Below are 17,890 nucleotides of genomic sequence, written 5' to 3' on the forward strand. Positions count from 1 at the left end.
ATAAAGTCAAAATAATTACCAACTAGTGGAGGGTTTTTTTGCTATTTAGCACATATGTCTTATTTAGTGCCAATAACTTGAATTCAAGTGAGTGCATGGTCTCAAAATAAAGATAAAGGGAGCTTGAAACTCATGCTGAAAGTTAATGCCTATGTCCCACATTGTTTAAAAGAGGCCTGGGACAGGTGTGTTTCAAAGACTCACAACATTTGCACTAAATATCGCTATATCTACACTTTCCCTGTCTCCACAGTAAACGCAGGCAGAGGCAAATGGTTTAAATGTCTGGATCACTAGAGCCAACAATCCTGAAGGCACACATGGATGATGTTGCTGTGCTGTGAGTATCTGATAGCTATCAGATTGGCCTGGTAGCCTGTGTGACCTCTCTGTACCCATAAGGTTACCAATTTTGCACCGAACCTCTTCTTGCGGCAGGGGTGGATGCATACTGTAAAACAGACCTGCTCCCTCGTGGGAATTTATCAAGTCCTTAACTCCTTGGGAAAGCTGCGGCGCTCACTGACTTACTTAACTACAAAGCATGTACTCGCAATCTTGTGGGTTTTAAATCCAGGTCCTCCTCCCTTCCTCTCTCTCCACCATTAGAGAAGAAAAAACAGACAGTAAAAGCTCAGCTGAGAGTAAAACCAGCCTCTTTTTTTTTAGCTGCCTCTGGCCATAGTTACCAGTCAACTACACAGAACAAAGAACATGAAAACTGAGAAAGACAGAGTGGGGAGAGAAAAAGGAAAATGACATACACAGAGAGAAAGAGAGAGAGGCAGCCAATGAGTAAAGAATCCGGCAGGACTGTGTTTTTACTTGCCCTAAAAGAAACAAGCAGCTGTAGGAAAAACCAGACACAACTCTTTTACACAATGACATCATGCGCTGGAGGTAAAACATATCTCTTAGAATATTAGGAATATAATAGTCTTAAGTGGATATGCACCACAGACTTTAGACAAAACCACCTCCTCGTAGGAGAAAGTAAACGTCAAACACTATAGAAAATTTCTCCCAGCGCTGTGATCTTGGCCCAGTGCAGAAATTTGATCCTAATCAGTTGATAACAGTTGGTGAAGTTGAGTAGGTCAAAATAAAAAGGTCAGCAATCCTCGTCAGAAAGTGATCCCTCTTTTCAAAGCTTGCAGGGCTCGCTGAAAAGAAAGGTCTGGATTGTTGCACAGTGCCCCAGGGTAGGAAATACAGTGTTTCAGAGTGACTTTAAACATTGTTAGAAATTAATTTTTCCTTTATTTTGACATAGGACAGCAGCTTTGTACAATGTACTGTAATACATGAATGTAGTGCACTCTTGGGATGCATTATGGGAAGTGTAAGATCCAGTCTCATAACTCTGTAACAGGTTATATCCACTGCGTCATACAACACAGTGATAACTCTCTAATAATAGAGTGATAAATTTGTTGCTTCTTTAAAAATCAATTTGTTTGATTTGTTGTTGCACTCACTTTACCCCCCTCAGGGATCATTAAAGATTCATCCCATCCATTTAATCTAGTTTAGCTCTGCATTGAGTTTATTGATTATGTTCTCTTTGTTACACTGTCTTGTTGTGTTGATATATTGTAGCTCTTTTGTAATTACCAGCTGCTGTATTTGTTGTGAATGACTCCTGAGGATAAGATAAATTGACTCGTAGATAGAGTATATTACATCCACTGCTGCTGCTGCTAAATCCAATACAAAGATCTTCCTTTAAAGCAAATAAATGCTTCCTACTCCGACTTGCACATACAGATCCACGTCCCAGATTGCCTTATGGGAGCTTAGCTGAGACTTGTCAACTTCTAATCTTGACTTGGCAAAAAAGCAACGCCCTGAAAGGTTGATACCTCGGCACTTACTATCTGTGTGTGCTTGCGAGTGTGTGTCCTCAGTCCATCTGCTAGCAGAGCAAACACACTCACTCTCTCTGCACAGCAACACAAAACAAAACACACCACACTGTACACACACACCTGAAAAAAGTCCACAGAGTGCCAAGAAAAGCCTGACAAAATCTCTATGGATTATTATCATCACTGTGGTGGATAGGTTTGCAATTACTGTACACCACAGCAAGCAATAAAACCAGAATAAATAAGTAAAGGCAACCAATGAGCACATGGACACACAACTGAGAGATGAAATAAGGGGGAGGGGATGTTGACATTCAAAAGCTCAAAGGGTTTTTGTCCGAACGCCGCTCCCAACTGACAAGAGGAAACACCCTGCGTTAATGGGACGAATGTGATTAACATGCTGTCAGTGTGCGCTGATGTGTACTGTTACTGAGTGAGGAGGACCGAGCCTCACGTTGACACACATCTCACTTCAAGACACAGTATCTGACCCTCAGGACAAAACACACTGTCCACTTAAGATTGGGTTATGTAACCGTCTGATGGACAGTAATGCCTTCAGCAGGAAAGGCATCTTTGTGCGATGAGACAAAATCGATGTGGATAACAAAGTCAGGTCATGCTCATTCATTTAGACCATTCATAAAGTGGATTACGCTCATTTATAAACTGCTTTTTATATCTAGTGCTTTTAACAGGGTAGATTTGTTACACAGTGATGTTGACTTTCGTATGTTTGTGTGTCCACTGTGATAGTTTATGAAAGGCCTGTTCAACATCTTGTCCAACATATTTCCACAACTACTGGCCAGAACATACAAAAGTATGTTGTCCATTCTGTTCCACGCCTTTGTACGGCAGGATGTGATGAACATTGCAGTTTCTAAGGGCAGTAAGCAAGACTCTGTGGATTACAAACTGGACAAACATTAAACACTTACTCTACTTAACCACCTGGTGTACCTGGGATGCCAAAGACTCTTTGCTGTTGCACATGATAACAACTGACCCCAGAGAAGAGTGCACAAAACACCACACATCCATACAGGAAAGCACCTGCAGATTTCTCATAGTCTCTCTCTGTAACACTCTGATATTAGGTCTTGTCCTGCCTCTCATTTACCCCACTCACACACACACACACTCACACACACACACAGTCACTGTACCTGTCATCATCTTCAGCTGCAGCCACAGCCGGGTGATATCGTGGCAGAGTTGAGACACTCGGTTTAGAGCCATTGTGTTGCGGGTACATGTATGCCCCCCTCTTGCACATGTACACACACACACACACACACTGTTACTACACATTCACACACAGCTACATATTCTGTCAGAGGACATCACGGTGGAAGTTCAGGCAGCCCATTCCACCACAGCCGAGGGACTTCAGCCGCTTACTGAGCTGTCACTGCACGGCGCAGCCCACACACTCTCTCTCTCTCTCTCTCACACACACACACACACACACACACACACACCTCCCCCCTCCCCATGTGTGCGGTGGTTTGTGAGGTGGAGTTTCAGATGGCCCGCCCCCTCCCAGCTTCACATTTCACACTGTTTTCACAGACAGATGGAGAAAAACTGCATGTGACAGAAAAGGCAGTAGGTCTGATTACAGTTGCCTTTCACAGTTTAATCCATTTATTCACATGGGACGTCCCAAGACTGAGCTCATTATCACTCTGACAGAAACAAGAGTAACAGCAATTAAACACCACAGCAGCCAAACATCATCCAGATAGATTCTCTGAGTATTTAACCAGACACCATTACAGCGTATTACTGCATGGAAATGTTGTGGTTATGTCCTCTGTATGTGAAGACATCAGAACCTTTCAAGTCACAGATGTAAATTATGTTAAGATATCTGGTAAGGATCTAATGTGGTTGCACAGCCATTAGCTGATAAATTACATAACTGCATTAATGTCTATGATTTGATCTCTATGAAACGTGGATCATTATCAAAGGATCATTTCACCGATACTAATTCACTCTTATTATGTTTACAGTTTCCTGGCGGATGTATATCTTTTCAGCCCCTTAATTCAGTTATACTTAATATGTATTTTTGCATTGTAAACTTAAATAGAAAATTTGTGCTGCTCACATCTGTCTCTATATGATGTGTTTCTATCAGTAAGTAAAATTAATTATGAATTTATGTTACTATTTGGCTAAATGTCCACAAACAAACTAGTAGATTTCAAGTTATCAAACCAATGTGTATTAATCTACTTTATTTTTCTCATTAGCCTTAATGTATTTCACAGTAGTGGATATAATGAAAATATGCTTGCAGAGACATGAAAGACTTTGTTCATGAACTTTTGAATGAGAAAACAAAAATCACAAGTTCATTTTTATCTTCTGGGTTTGGTGAATGAGCACATGCATGCAAAGCTTTTTTGCAGCTAACCTTTAAGAGTCTGATATCCCAGATTCCAGCCAACATGTGAACGCATCACGCTGGCAGAGCAGCCAAATAAAAATTAGACTCCAAATTTGGCTAATGTAACGCAAACACGATTTCTAATGCGTGTACTGTACACAGTGTAAGCTAAAGACTCATGTTAGTGCCAGAGGGAACAGAGTTGTTTTCCTCTGCTTTTTTCTCACACTCCCTCACAGACACACAAAAACACACACACTCACAAAGCCAGTAAAGACAGCAGGGGGACCCAGTGTGCCACACACAGAAGCTGGACTGGTGAAAATGTGAACAGACCCTCAGGAGGTTGATTCATAAAACGCTGCCCTGCTGAGCAAAACAAACACTTTAAACTGTCATTCTGTTGCTTCTGTTTATTCACCAGCATGCCCTCCTTCTTTCACATCAACAAGGAATACAGTAACTCCTCACATCTCTCCTTCTGCTCAACATCACATACTGATGACTGCACACGCACAGTGTACAGTTACTGGTTTTTGATAAACTGTCCTGTTGCATATCATATTATATGCTTTCACAGTATTTAGTACAGTTTCAGTATGGACTTGGAGCTGAAATGTATCTTTTAAAAAGTGCATTACAAATAGGAAGCACGAAGTTCCCAGGCAAGCAGGGTCTCAAAAAACCAAAGTGTCTTTGGAGCTTGACCCATACAGAAGACTTCAGGTCAGCATATCTCAGCCTCTGGTGCTTTGATTTCACCCTGTCTTGTTATGTTTTGTCTTCCCACAAGTTCCTCTATTAAATATAATACTAAATTGCTGGAGTGGCCCTTTAAGAGTGCAGTTCTCATGATTCTATTTTCCTCATTATTGTCTCTCTTCCTCTTTAGTCCCACTCTGGTTTTAATAGCAAATAGAAAGATTCAAGTCTGCAAAACCTCTTTTTGGTGTCATAAGCCAGCTGCATGTTATTGCGGTCAGACACCTAAGAGAGAGTGTGATTTGAAATATAGGGGAATCAGATTCATCCACAGACCTCCTGTATGGCCGACTGCTGACCAGCACAGAGTGGATAATCCATGCTTACATTCAAGGACACACATGCACATGCAGGAAACCCCTCACTCACATGTTTAAGCCAGGCTGCTTCTCTGGACAAACAGCAATTCTTTCTACGTCAGGGGTCAACATTTATTAAACTACGAACTAAAACATGGAGATGTCTCAGGGTGATGGGGGTACAAATGATAGAGATTAGGCACAAGGAGAGAAACAAAGGATGTGTGAGATTAAGAATTAGATTAAGGCTAAATTAAAGATGAATCTCTCAGTCTAGTCTGAGATCAGATTATCAATAAATGCAGGGATTCAAGAGCGTTTGAGGATTTAAAAGCATCTGAATGTAACACTGGAGGTCCTTTGTAATTACTATACATGCCAAGAGCGCTTTCAAAACGCAAGCCTATGTATGTGTGTGTTTACCTAATGTCAGATTGAGATGATAGAGCACGTTGGCTGTGGGACAGGAAAAGGCAGAGGGTTTATAATGGTTCATTTCCTGTCTCTAGTGATTTATCCTCCAGAAGCTCCGACAGCAACCAGGTTCGCCCGCTGAGTTCTACCCTGAATACTTGCATTTTAGACAGAAAGGCTGCACCAACATGATCACTGATGAGCTGGCTAAAGACATATTTCATCTATTTTCTTTATGTTTGTCCAAACATGTAAAATGTAGAAGTGCATTCTGGTTTATTACAATATGGGCAGGTACAACACACCCTGGCAGCATCTGACGTGCCAAAAAACACCCACTGTAATAGTTTTCCCTGTAAACCAGGACTCTGTCGGACTCCTCAGGACACACCACTATCTTATTTCTCAGCATGCATGGCAGCTCTCTGGAAAAAAGCATAATATTCCAGGCATTCACTTTCAATATTACCACAGAATAAAGTGGTTTCTGTTATCTGGTTCAACTGTTGACTTGTTTAAAACTTGTCTGATCAAGTTGCACCAAGTCTAAGTAATTGCTGTGGTGAGTACAATGAGAACATCCCAAAGTCCTAAATTGTAATAAACCATAATGTAGGTCCTACATTTTTATATGTAAAAGATAATTTAACTGGGATTTTTCACGTGTTTTTCACCCTTAAACTGTTAAATCTACTTCTGATGTCAAAGCAATGGAATTTATTAGTTAATGTGAAAATTCCTGCTCATGACTGAAACCCTCTCAGCATCTGAAATCAGCCACATGATGAATTTTATTATGACATCACCATAATGCAGCGGCTAAAATTAAATTTAGCCATTTGTTCAACTTAAACTGAGGAAAAGGCTGAAATAGAATTGAACAGAACAGAGGTGGGTGTCAGTGCATCTGTGTGTGTTTACATGGGATGCAGAGCAGACTTCTGTGTGTGTGTACACGGGATGTAAAGGAGACCCATGTGCGCCTGTACGTGGGATGTGGTGCAGACGACAGCTAGAATAACTCCCAGCTGAATTATTCACCCGAGACTCCCCCCCCCCCCCCGTGTTGTTTGTGTCGCTATTGACTCCTTCCGCCTCTGGGATCAAACGCTATTGGCCGGCTGGAGCGCAAACAGGAAGACGCCAACCGAGAAGTGAGTCACAGGACAAAACAAGAAGCAGAGGATAAGTATGAGGATAAAAAAGGTGTGAACAAGCGGTCATTTTAAATCAGGCTTGAAACAACATCAACATCAGTCGCCACTGAGAAAACCAGGCAACCTGTGGCCTTCAAAAATCTGACAGATACAATGAATGAGTATAAAAACAGAACTGTAACAGCAGACAGACAACAAGCTTAAAACTCAAATCTGTTTTGAGGAATAAAGAAAATTTACAAGGTATTATGAGCCATCTTCATCCAATTTCCTTCATTTCATTTTCTTTTTTGGCAAAACAAAAACAGTCTGTTAGACTCTGTCTCTGTCACGCTCTAAATCATGGCTGAAGGATGAGGAGGATACAGTAGGTTGCAGTCATTTGGCCAATTTCCTGCCGCAGCCTTGACATGTTGACTTTTTGATACGTGACATAGACTTGACAGAAAGCGGGCTGTTTAGCAGAGTCCTGTCAATCAAAATAAACAGTTTCCATAAATATCTGAGGGGAAAAAGGAATGTGTCACTTTGAGTTAAAGGTGGGTTGGCTTCATTTCATTTCTACACTACTTTATTTGGAACACTAATTATAACAAGCTGAGGCTGACCTGATCCGACCGGGCTAAAGATGTAGAAGAAACTGCTAATTAACTACAGAGCGTCAGGAATTATACAATCTGAATTATCTCATAAAGTCTGGTATAAAAACTGACTGTTGCTGTGTGAAAACAATGGGTCTTTCAACACAGTAATAAGATCTAGTTCCTACACACTTATGTTATCCACACCTCCATGTGTGAGTCCACTTTTACAGTATACTGCTTTAAATGAACGGTGTGTGTTGTTTCTGAGAGTTTTTATTTTCCATTGTCAGGGTGGAAAAGGTCTGAAACCACAGAGAGACAAAACAGAACAAATTCACAAAACAGCGAAGGAGAATGATCAGGGAACCTCTTTCGTATTGGCCTGATATTTATGCCTTCTGAATGTTAAAAGGTGGAAGGAGAGTGGTGGGAGATCCAAATGGAGGATGTGTCTAGATTATATGGAAGCTCAATATGAAAATAATGTGTAGAGCTATAAATGGCACTTTCAGAAAGGTCAGGAGCTCATACATTTAAGTTTGCACCTGTCCACTCTGACTTGAGAGCTTCTATATTTAGGTCTGTGCTCGGAGGCTTCAAAAGCAACAAGATCCCATTAAAAAGGACAAAAAGCAAATGTCAACGCATGTCAGAAAGTTTCTGGACATATTAAAAACAATTCATCAGTTGGATAAACCAACGTAGCTCCATTTCTGTGAATTTATTATCAGCGCAAACCTCCACATGCTGCAGCTCCTTCACAGTAAAAGCACCAAAACTGCAACATTTTATTTCGCACTTCTCATTAGAATTGGTTTGGTCAGTACTTTGGGCCCATGAGATTTTACTGCAGGTAACAAAAAAGGGGAAGAAAGACAGAAAGAAAATGAGAATGATATTATTCACTGACATGAGAAAGAAACTGATCATAGCCTCTAATTGTTAATAAAGACTCTTGAACTCTTTGCACTTACATACTTTTGACAATCAGGAAATGGCCACATTAAAACTCATACACATGTGACAGAATTGTCACAAGTCTTTTATTATTTTACAAGATCCAACCCTCATCCAGGTTTCCTCTGACAGAGTCAGTCAGAAACAGTCAGCCATTAATCCACCATGTTCTCGTAAAACCCAATAAAACAAATCCAATACTGGCAGGATGATCTAATGACATCACAGTCCTGCACAAACACCGACACTGTGTGTCTTACTGTACAGAGTACAATGAAGGCTCAAATCTGACTCATGAAGCCTCCAATAAGGTACTATGGATTTAAATCATAGGAATTACTGTCATAAATGAATGATCTACTTCTTATTGAACAATGTGCAGATTGCAGTGTGGAAGCATTAGAAAAAACAAATGAAAATACTGTCTGCAATCTTGAGTGTGTGGAAGGGTCAGGGTCACGGATTTTAACTCAAGAGTTGATCAGGTGTTCAAACAAATCAAAGAAACGAAAGTGTGCCAGATAAAATTACAGGGAAATAATGAAAGAGGAAGTTTTGCTGCAGAGAGGGGGGAAGACTGTCATCAGTCACGATGGATCATCATTCAGGAAAACACCAGAGGAAGTTAAAGACCGCTGACTGTCAAAAAACATGAGATTTTAGTGGCGTGTCACCATGAATGTCTATTCCAAAATACTGTAGGCATTAGCACTGTTATATTCAGAAAGAGAAATGTAATTTTGCAAGTTAACAGGATGTGTCAATATGTCAATCAAATAACAAAAGGCTGTAAAGACAGATGTGAAAATGGATGGAGTCTTTGGAGGTATTTGACATGCTACATCAATCAGGTGATGGAAATATGAGTTGCTATGGCAACAGCAAGGAGAAAAAATGAAATCTGTGTGTCTCTGTGACACAGCATTACTAGAATAGCTCTTACTAAAAATACACATGTACAAGTCTAAATACAGACCAAAGCACCACGGGAAATGGACAAGAATAGATATGAACCATCAGTGACAGGGACCACCATCTTAACATCATCAAGCAAACACTGCACAGCTCCCACATGCATTCAGACACTCAGTGTGATCAGTGGTGTACAAATACTCAGCACCTCGCCTTCTTTCTCTGTCACACACACAGTCTGTCAGGTAATTACAGTGTGCCACCTTTTATTGAACCACCTTGAGTAAATAAGGATGTAGCAGTATACTGTATTACTCTCTTCCCATGCTGGTCTCCTCTAATGGGCCACAGGAGGCAGAAACAAAGTGCCAACTCATTTCAAACTCCAAGTAAGAGCTACTTAATATTACATTTTTCAATGCAATGTAGCCACAGTAAGAATATTAACTGTAGTACCTCTCTGACTATGCAAGCACTTTCATTCCCAGGTCAAAGAAAGCAAGAAGTCCCTGCATTTTCACTTTATTTTTGCTTTGACTTGAGTTACTTCTTTGTCGTTCGAGTTTCTCCGTTAGCCCACGTACAGCTGTAATCAAAGCTGTTTCTTCATGACAGGAGACGTGACAACAGGGACAGGCTGTCAAGGGAAACAAACGTAGACTGATGCTGTATGAATGTTCTGAGGGGTATAGGTTGCAGCTGTTGCGAAGTAGTTATGGGTGACATTTAAATGGGCAAGGACAAAATCTAGAAAAATGATACAACTTGATAGGAATTGCTAAAAGAGATGGTGCTACCAAATAGAAGGAACCCATTCAGATAGGAAGTATAACAGAAATCCCCAATATTATGACTCAGCTTTTCAGAAAGCGTGCTGAAAAAACAAAAATGCATGTGATCATCATGAGGCAAACAACCACACTTAGGAGAAAAACCATGAGTCCTTCCATGCACTGAGACACCCCACACATCACAGTTAACACACACATCCCTTCAAAACTCACTATGAAGCTGCTGACAGCACTTGGTGTATCTGTAGTAGCTCTCCATCTCCCCCAGTGAGATGCAGGTAGACCTCTCTCTGCCACGTTCCCCCCGTTTTCCCGTGCATCCCCTCATCCCGTCCCTCTGCCCGCTCTCCTCTTCCTCCCTCATCATCTCCGCAGGTAGAGAGAAGAGTATTGCCCGTCTCATCCCGCTCTCCTCATCCGTGTCTCCACGCTCTCCCTCTCTACCTCTCCCATGCATGCACCTGTCAAAGTTTCCTGAGCGATTACACCACACCTCTTTCCTCTGCCCCTCCCTCCTGCTGTGGAAATCTGTGTACCCATATCTGACCGAGCAGGAGACTGACCTTTGACAGTTTGCTCTCCTTATTGTGACTGCATGTCTCAAAAATAATCCACATGCAGGATATAAATGCCTCACACATGCACATATGCCTGCACCATAAGTCCTTAGTATGCACAAGCTGAAACAGGTGACCACATTGGATGTGAATTGATTAAAATCTGCAGATCCTTTCACAATAAAAGTAAGATTTCAAAACAAGAGTTACATTAATTCAAGGGATTATAGTAAAGCCTGGTCCTGATAGTCACACAGCTCCACAGACACTCATGGTTAGCTTTAGCTAGAACTATAAAACCTGAGGCAACTTCTTAGCTTTGACTCTGTGTCATTTAGGTACAAATGACTCAGCTGCATTTCCAATTCAGAATGAATAATCAGCCTGAAAGGATTACTGTGTTTGGATAGAAGAGCTCAAACACAGAATCAGCCTCCCATCTAAAGTCTATAAAGATTAATCCTCTGACCTGTCTGGTTTTCTGGCCTCGTGAGAGACTTGTTCATGTGCACAAATATTGATTAGCCCGTGCCGTGTGACTGAATTTACAAAAATCAATAGTTTCCTCTTGAGCTGTTGAAACTTGACCTAACCTGTATCGTTAAAATGACCCCAGAGTGCAATCATATTCCTCACTTCTTATCTACACAGCTTAACTTGTTAGAAGTAGTAAATTAGAATGTAATACATTAAGACAACACTCACCTGGACTGTTAGTTTGGGTGTGTTTGTGTTTCTGGTTCCTTTCTGCTGATCGATGGCAGCAAAGGCTGGCAGACATGACAAATACAAACACCAGTCTACTAGTGTGCTTATTTTTCTAATCAGCTTCTTTGTGTTGGTCTCCTTGTTTAACTGTGTTACCCTCAACCGTCCAACTAATGCACAGACACTGAGACATAAGGTAAGTTATCGATTATCCACTCCTGAGGGCCATTTTATATAATCAGTTACTAAGGTCAAGCAAACCAAAGAGTGCTGCGTTCAAAGGTATTACAGAGAATCTGCATTAAAGTGACAGTGCAACATACATTATAAATTCACAATGCTATTTGCTAGGTTCATTAGAAAAACTCTATCCTGATTCATTAGCGATCTAACATAACAGTTAAGGTGCAAACTCAGTTGTAGATTTGATGCTAAATGGGAAATTAGTTCTGTGTTGGTGCCTTAAATTGTGCAGAAACCTCTACGAGATTAATTAATGTGTTCATTTATGCTAAATTTGGGTCATTCCTTTTTTTTTAAGGTAAATGCTGTGACTCAAGCAAAATCTGAATATTGTTTTTAGTGTTTGTTCCCTAAATTTGCATCTAACCGCAGAGATTTCAAATATCACGTACTGATATCATTTAGAGAGAGCAGCATTTCATTTTCATTTCTGCCGTCCCTATGTTCAAATTCCACGCCATCCAGACTACCACAGACATACAGTAGCGTCAGCAGGAAACTAAATAGAGAGCTTCTTCTGTTATGTTTGAATAATGAGGGGGAAAACAGCAGGGGGAATCTCCCTCTGGTGATAGGAAATCCTGTCCTGTCATCCTGTCACATTGATTGAAATAACAGACACTAGATACCAGCACAAACTTTGGACAGCACACATGTCCAGTTACAATCAACACACACACACACACACTTGAACTCCAGTCCACTAACCTCTTCTCCAGACTGATCGAATGCCCCGGCTGTGGTGTGTGTGCCGGGTCAACACACTGAATAGATGCAGACAAATTGTGAAGCAGTCGAGTCAACACCTCTTGGCCCTCTTGAATTAACTCCAAAAGAGACATCGTCCTATCAGAGTGCGCTTCACACCATGTCTATGAGCTTTGTTCATGGAAACCCCTTCAAGCTGCCTCCTCTCCCGTCCCTCGATCAGGCTGCTGTGTTTGTTCTCGTGAATGTGTGATTGTTTATCTCACTTCATGTCTGCTCAGTGTTTATCACAGGAAGACGGGGTAGAGGGTGGGCCATGACATAAAAGCCCCCATACAGCTAATTATACTAACTTGGAGAATGTGTGGTCCCAAGCACGAACAACACTGCGTGCAAAATTAGGTCGTTTCCTTCAGGTTTAATACGTCTGAAAGTGGCAACAATAAGAAACTGATGCCTCCATGATCACAATAATATGATGCATTAACTTTAGCTTAGGCGGCCTAGATAACGGGCAACAGTGTGACAGTATGTTCTTAATTTTTCTACTCAAAAGCATTGTTTTTCTGAATGTTAACTGGGACATTTTATTATTAAGTCAAATTATATTCAGTGCAATGACAGGATCATTTAGGTTAAGCTTCAGTACTGAGCTGAAGTTGGCCTTTTTTTTTCCCACTTATAATACTGAGACAACAACAAACGTGTGCAGGAAGTAAAAGGACAGACTGTCATCTGAGATTTTCGAGGGGAATTATCACAGTGACAGTTGCCAGGGTAACAAAAACTACTGACAACAGAAGTAGGAAGTCACTGTTTTCTTAATGGTGATTTGTCTGCTCTGAAAAAAACCCCAGCCTTATCTTAGGTCAATGATGTGTTTTACACTTAGCGTTAGACTTTTAAAAACACAAGAAATCAAAAAATGTCTCAACACATTCAAGGCAAAGGCTAAAAAAACTGGACTTAAAATTTTTCGACTGGTTTATACAACATTTTGCTGTTATTATTTTCTCTCACAAACACCCGTGACAATATCAACCAAATACTGAAGGTAACACAACAGTCCTGTTTGTCTTTTTGATGTTTTAAAGCCAAGATCCAATGACTTCTAAGAAGTATGCAGCAGCTCAGACAATAGGACCTTCTAACTGTGGCACCAGTGGGTTTGGACTCCTCTTGGACATTAATAGTGACAGGAAGAAAACTAAAATTACACTGGTGCCATCCGTAAAGGTCTCCTCCTCTCGTTAGACTATCGCATTATGTTTATTTCACCTCATTTATCATGGCACAATCACAAACATTCTCCATCTAAACTTCAAAAGCAGTGACCGAAGGTGGTCATGCACTTCTCATTAGGTGGCATTCTTCACTATTAGATATATTAATCAATTAGGCAGGGGAGTCACAGTCCTGAAAGATCAAACCCTGTGCCCTCCTACTCTTAAATGGCTTCAAAACTAATCACACTGACGACAAACTGGGTAGAGCCCAGTCTCAAAGAAGTGCTGTCTTGGAAACGCTCTTGGAAATGATTTCTACCAGTTTATACTAGTTATGTAATTTAATACTATGACAATCTATTTATACAGTTACTATTTATATTTGTCTCCCAAAAAACAATGCCATTGCATTTCATCTTTTGCAAAGAGCTAACAGGACAGAGAGACGCAGCAAACCAATAACATGCAACAGGTTTCAGGCTCAAACTGAATTGTTGCCTTAAGAAGCAGCACAACCTGTCACTCCATCCTACTGTGGACAGGGTTAGGTTATGTGGACAGAGGCAGGGGGATAACAGGAACCTACCTCAGATTATGTTAAGTTCAAAACCTGAAAATTCAATGTAAATACACACTGCACGATATATGCTAATTTAACTAGCCGTACTTTTCTGCCACAGAAGAACTGCATATATGGAGATGATAATGATTAAATGTACAGTCACTCCTACATCTTGTCTCACTGGGTCAAATTACTCCTTGTTTTGCTGGAACTCCCTAAAAACACACCTGGGGTAAAATCCCATTTTGCAACATGCAAGCTTCGACTCACAAAATCGTGTGAGCATCATTTTCTCTTGCATTCATTTTGGAACATTTACCTAATCAATTTTTTTTAAAAAGAGAAGTAGAAATGTATTTTGATAGGGCACAGAGTTTTAAAAAAAAAACCTGACTTGAGCAACTCCTGTCAGCGACAGCGCGGCAACTCCTTATAACACTTCACACATAAGAAATCCAACAGGGGCAGACTGAGAATGAATGAACTGAGCACAACACATGCTCATTTTGAAAAACGCTATATAATAACAGAAATCAACAGTCAACTGTGTGTTGGCTCATCAAACTGTAACTGTCACCAGCACATTAACCAATCAACCTGCTTCACTTAAACAATAACAACAATGCACTCAGTCACATAAAGTCATCTGCTCACCACAGTTGAGCCAGATTCATTCATTCATAGATGTTTGCTATATTACTAACAACCAGAAAATATACAGAGCTGAAAAAAAAATATTCTAGATGTGTCGTCAGAGCCAAGAAGGCTCACTTCAGTATCAATGTCGAAGTAAATGAAGGCCTGATGAACTGTACCTGGAAATGACAGGAGGTGTGAAACAGGCCTAGAGTATATTGCAGTGCCTTGAGATGACTTTTGTTGTGATATGGCGCTATATAAATAAAATTGAATTGAATTGAATTAAGACGTGATATTGGAATAAAGTTTATACTTAGATCAAGACTGGAAAAATGCACAGGACAGTCTCCTCAAAATGACAGACACCGCAGGGATCCCTACCGCTGATGGTCGACACCACTTCAACTCCTTGCTCCAGGTCTTCTGGCACTGACTGCTGTCCTCCCATCCTCGCTCCAGGACACGGAAACTCAGCAGACTTTCTTCTTCACATGTACTTCACTGCCCCCCCTAAAATTACTAAAACAACAAGGGTTAGAGTGAGTCTATGACTGAGAACAATGCTGAACTATGAGTGTGCTCGGCAGCAGACTCAGGTGTAAGAGCGCAGCAGGAATAATGAGAAGAGAAAGAGACTGATGCACTGTCCATTTAATTTGGTCAGCAGTGCACGGGGAGGGAGGGGAGGAAGGAAGACACACACACACACACACACACACACAACAGCACTGAAGGCACTTCTGCAATTGCTTAACACACAACAACAGTGGTGCCTCTGTACACCACACACACACTTCTGTCTTCAGTGGTGTTAACAACATTACAGACGCTAATTTTATCTTTTCATTAAATTAAGCTGTGCAGCAGTTTATCTTAGCGTTTGGACATGCATGGTCAACTTAGGTCAACCTGTTAAATTATGATAAGAGATAAGAGAACAGAACTCTCTCTAAAGACACAGACATTGTGACTATTGGGAGCACCACCTCCTAAAAATCCTGCATTTGATATAGAAAATATGTTGGTGCAAGAAATTAGATCAGTGCATCAGGTGATCTGTGGCAACATCTGCTGAATGACCAGAGTTAAGAGCCCAAATAATACACCTTTAATCAAGTATGCTTCAGGTAAATTCACATATAATGTCTGGCATGTACGGAGTATGTGCATCAATACTCAGTCTGGCCTTATAATACACACACACACACTGATACACACACACCTGATGACTTCTGCTAGAACAATCAAAGCAAATTTATCCAATTGCCCTTCCAATTACCAGTCCCCCACACAGAGGCCTCTTTCATCGCTTTGACAATAGAGCAGCATGTCCTGAGTCATATGGACAGAGATCTTGTGACGTGGTGATATGCCAGGCTAAATAAAGACCAAGGCAAGTTCCACATGCAATACAATGTGACACTTCTAACAGCCAAGTTCACTTTCGTGGCCTAGGGGATGTCCAGAGCACATGGAAATAAAGGAGTCAACAGATTTGAAGTGTATATGTTTTTTTTTATTTTCCAAGGAAATGCACAAACTTACTTTCATTTTCTGAGTAAGAGCTTCATTCCAAAATCTGACTATTATTTATCTGGTCAAATGCCAAATATGCATACCAGAAAAAAAATATGAGCAATTATTCTTAATAGCAGGCGTCAACACAACAAGCAGTGTATCAAACTCAAAATTAGATGTATACTGCAGTACTATAATGACTTCTGTACCTAGATATATTTGATATTTCATCAAAAATGTATAATGTATGCCTAAGTGTATTGATTAAAGCCTCCAGCTATTAATTCGGTGGGGCGTATGGTCATCGTTTCTTTTAAATGCAAACTAACTACCGGATTTATAATTGACTTTGGCGTGCTATCGTCTTCAAAATCTTGTGAATAGTGCGCCTACCAACAGAGCTGCGCTGCCTCCATGCGTCCTTTTAGGAAATTACATTGATAAATTGATGGCGGGGATGTTGTGTATTATTGTGCGAAATGTAATTATGAATGATGAGTGTTCCGCATCACTAGCTAATGAAAACTACGTGTCCTTACCTGCACGTTTTCCCCCAAAGCCAAACAACTCCTCCTACGCCAACCCAGTCAGTGCTGCCTCCTCCTCCCCCTTCCCCCTTTTCCCTCCTCATCCTGTGGGAAGTCATTGTGACTAAATTATCTGAATAACTTTATTTAACAAGTTCTATGAATTAGATCAAGATTGGTCCATTAAATTCCTCTACTAATGAAGAACCCTCAGTGACACCAACAGAAGGGACACCATGACATCTGGTGGTAGAAGAAGATAAGTACAAATAAGTAAATGATTCACATGACAAGCCCATTATTATGCATCAGATGAGCTGAACTATTTATTGTAAATAATTATACAGAACATAAGATTTTAAAGAGCATGCACAGTTGGATATTTTGGATTAACAAAAAACACACGTGCATGTTTTTACAGTACCTGCATGTTTGTATGCAAAATGAACACAATTTACAGTGCGCTGATGCAGTCCCCAGAGTGGGGAGCTCTAGCACTGATCTAGTCTAATCTATAAATATAAAAGTCTTTAAGGCTCTGCAGATAATGCTACGCAATAGTCAATGTCTTGGAGCAAGTGCAATTTGCTTTGAGTGTTGTGTCTTACGTGCTCAGTCCCACACTGGTATGAATCACCCCCTATACCTTGCATGGCACGATGCATGCTCCATACATACCTTGCATCCACTTCTCGGCCACTGACAGCCATATTGTACATCTCCATAATTAGCTGCATCAAGTTAACGGCAGAAACTGGAGGGAAAAACGGAAAAGGGGCATTTTTCCTTTAAAATAAAAACATGAAACGCACCAGTAATGTAACTTAAAATCCAGCTTTTAGTTGGATGATTAAAAAGATACAGAATAGAACTACAGATCCATAAAAGTCTGTTGTTAAGTTTCTTATTATACGTGTCAGTTTTTTGGCAGCAGCGCTGTTGAATAGGTTTAAGTAGTGTAAAGGTCTGTAGAAGAGATATTGAAAGAACTACATTTGCACTTTTATTATTTTGTATTTCATCACTCGGGGCTGCGCTTGTTGCTGTCGTCATG

The 17,890-nt window shown here is 40.6% G+C and overlaps 1 protein-coding gene across 1 annotated transcript in view; it reads right to left on the bottom strand.

Moving 5' to 3' along the window:
- The window catches only part of mcf2la (mcf.2 cell line derived transforming sequence-like a), a 40,502-nt gene extending 25,038 nt beyond the window's left edge, over nt 1–15,464 (bottom strand). The window contains 1 exon segment of the mRNA XM_018690691.2: nt 15,173–15,464. Coding sequence (XP_018546207.1) covers nt 15,173–15,239 — 67 coding nt within the window. The 5' untranslated portion in view covers nt 15,240–15,464.
- Nucleotides 15,465–17,890: the final 2,426 nt, after the last annotated feature.

The sequence above is a fragment of the Lates calcarifer genome, linkage group LG7_2 (genome assembly GCF_001640805.2).
Source record: "Lates calcarifer isolate ASB-BC8 linkage group LG7_2, TLL_Latcal_v3, whole genome shotgun sequence".
Taxonomy (NCBI): domain Eukaryota; kingdom Metazoa; phylum Chordata; class Actinopteri; family Centropomidae; genus Lates; species Lates calcarifer.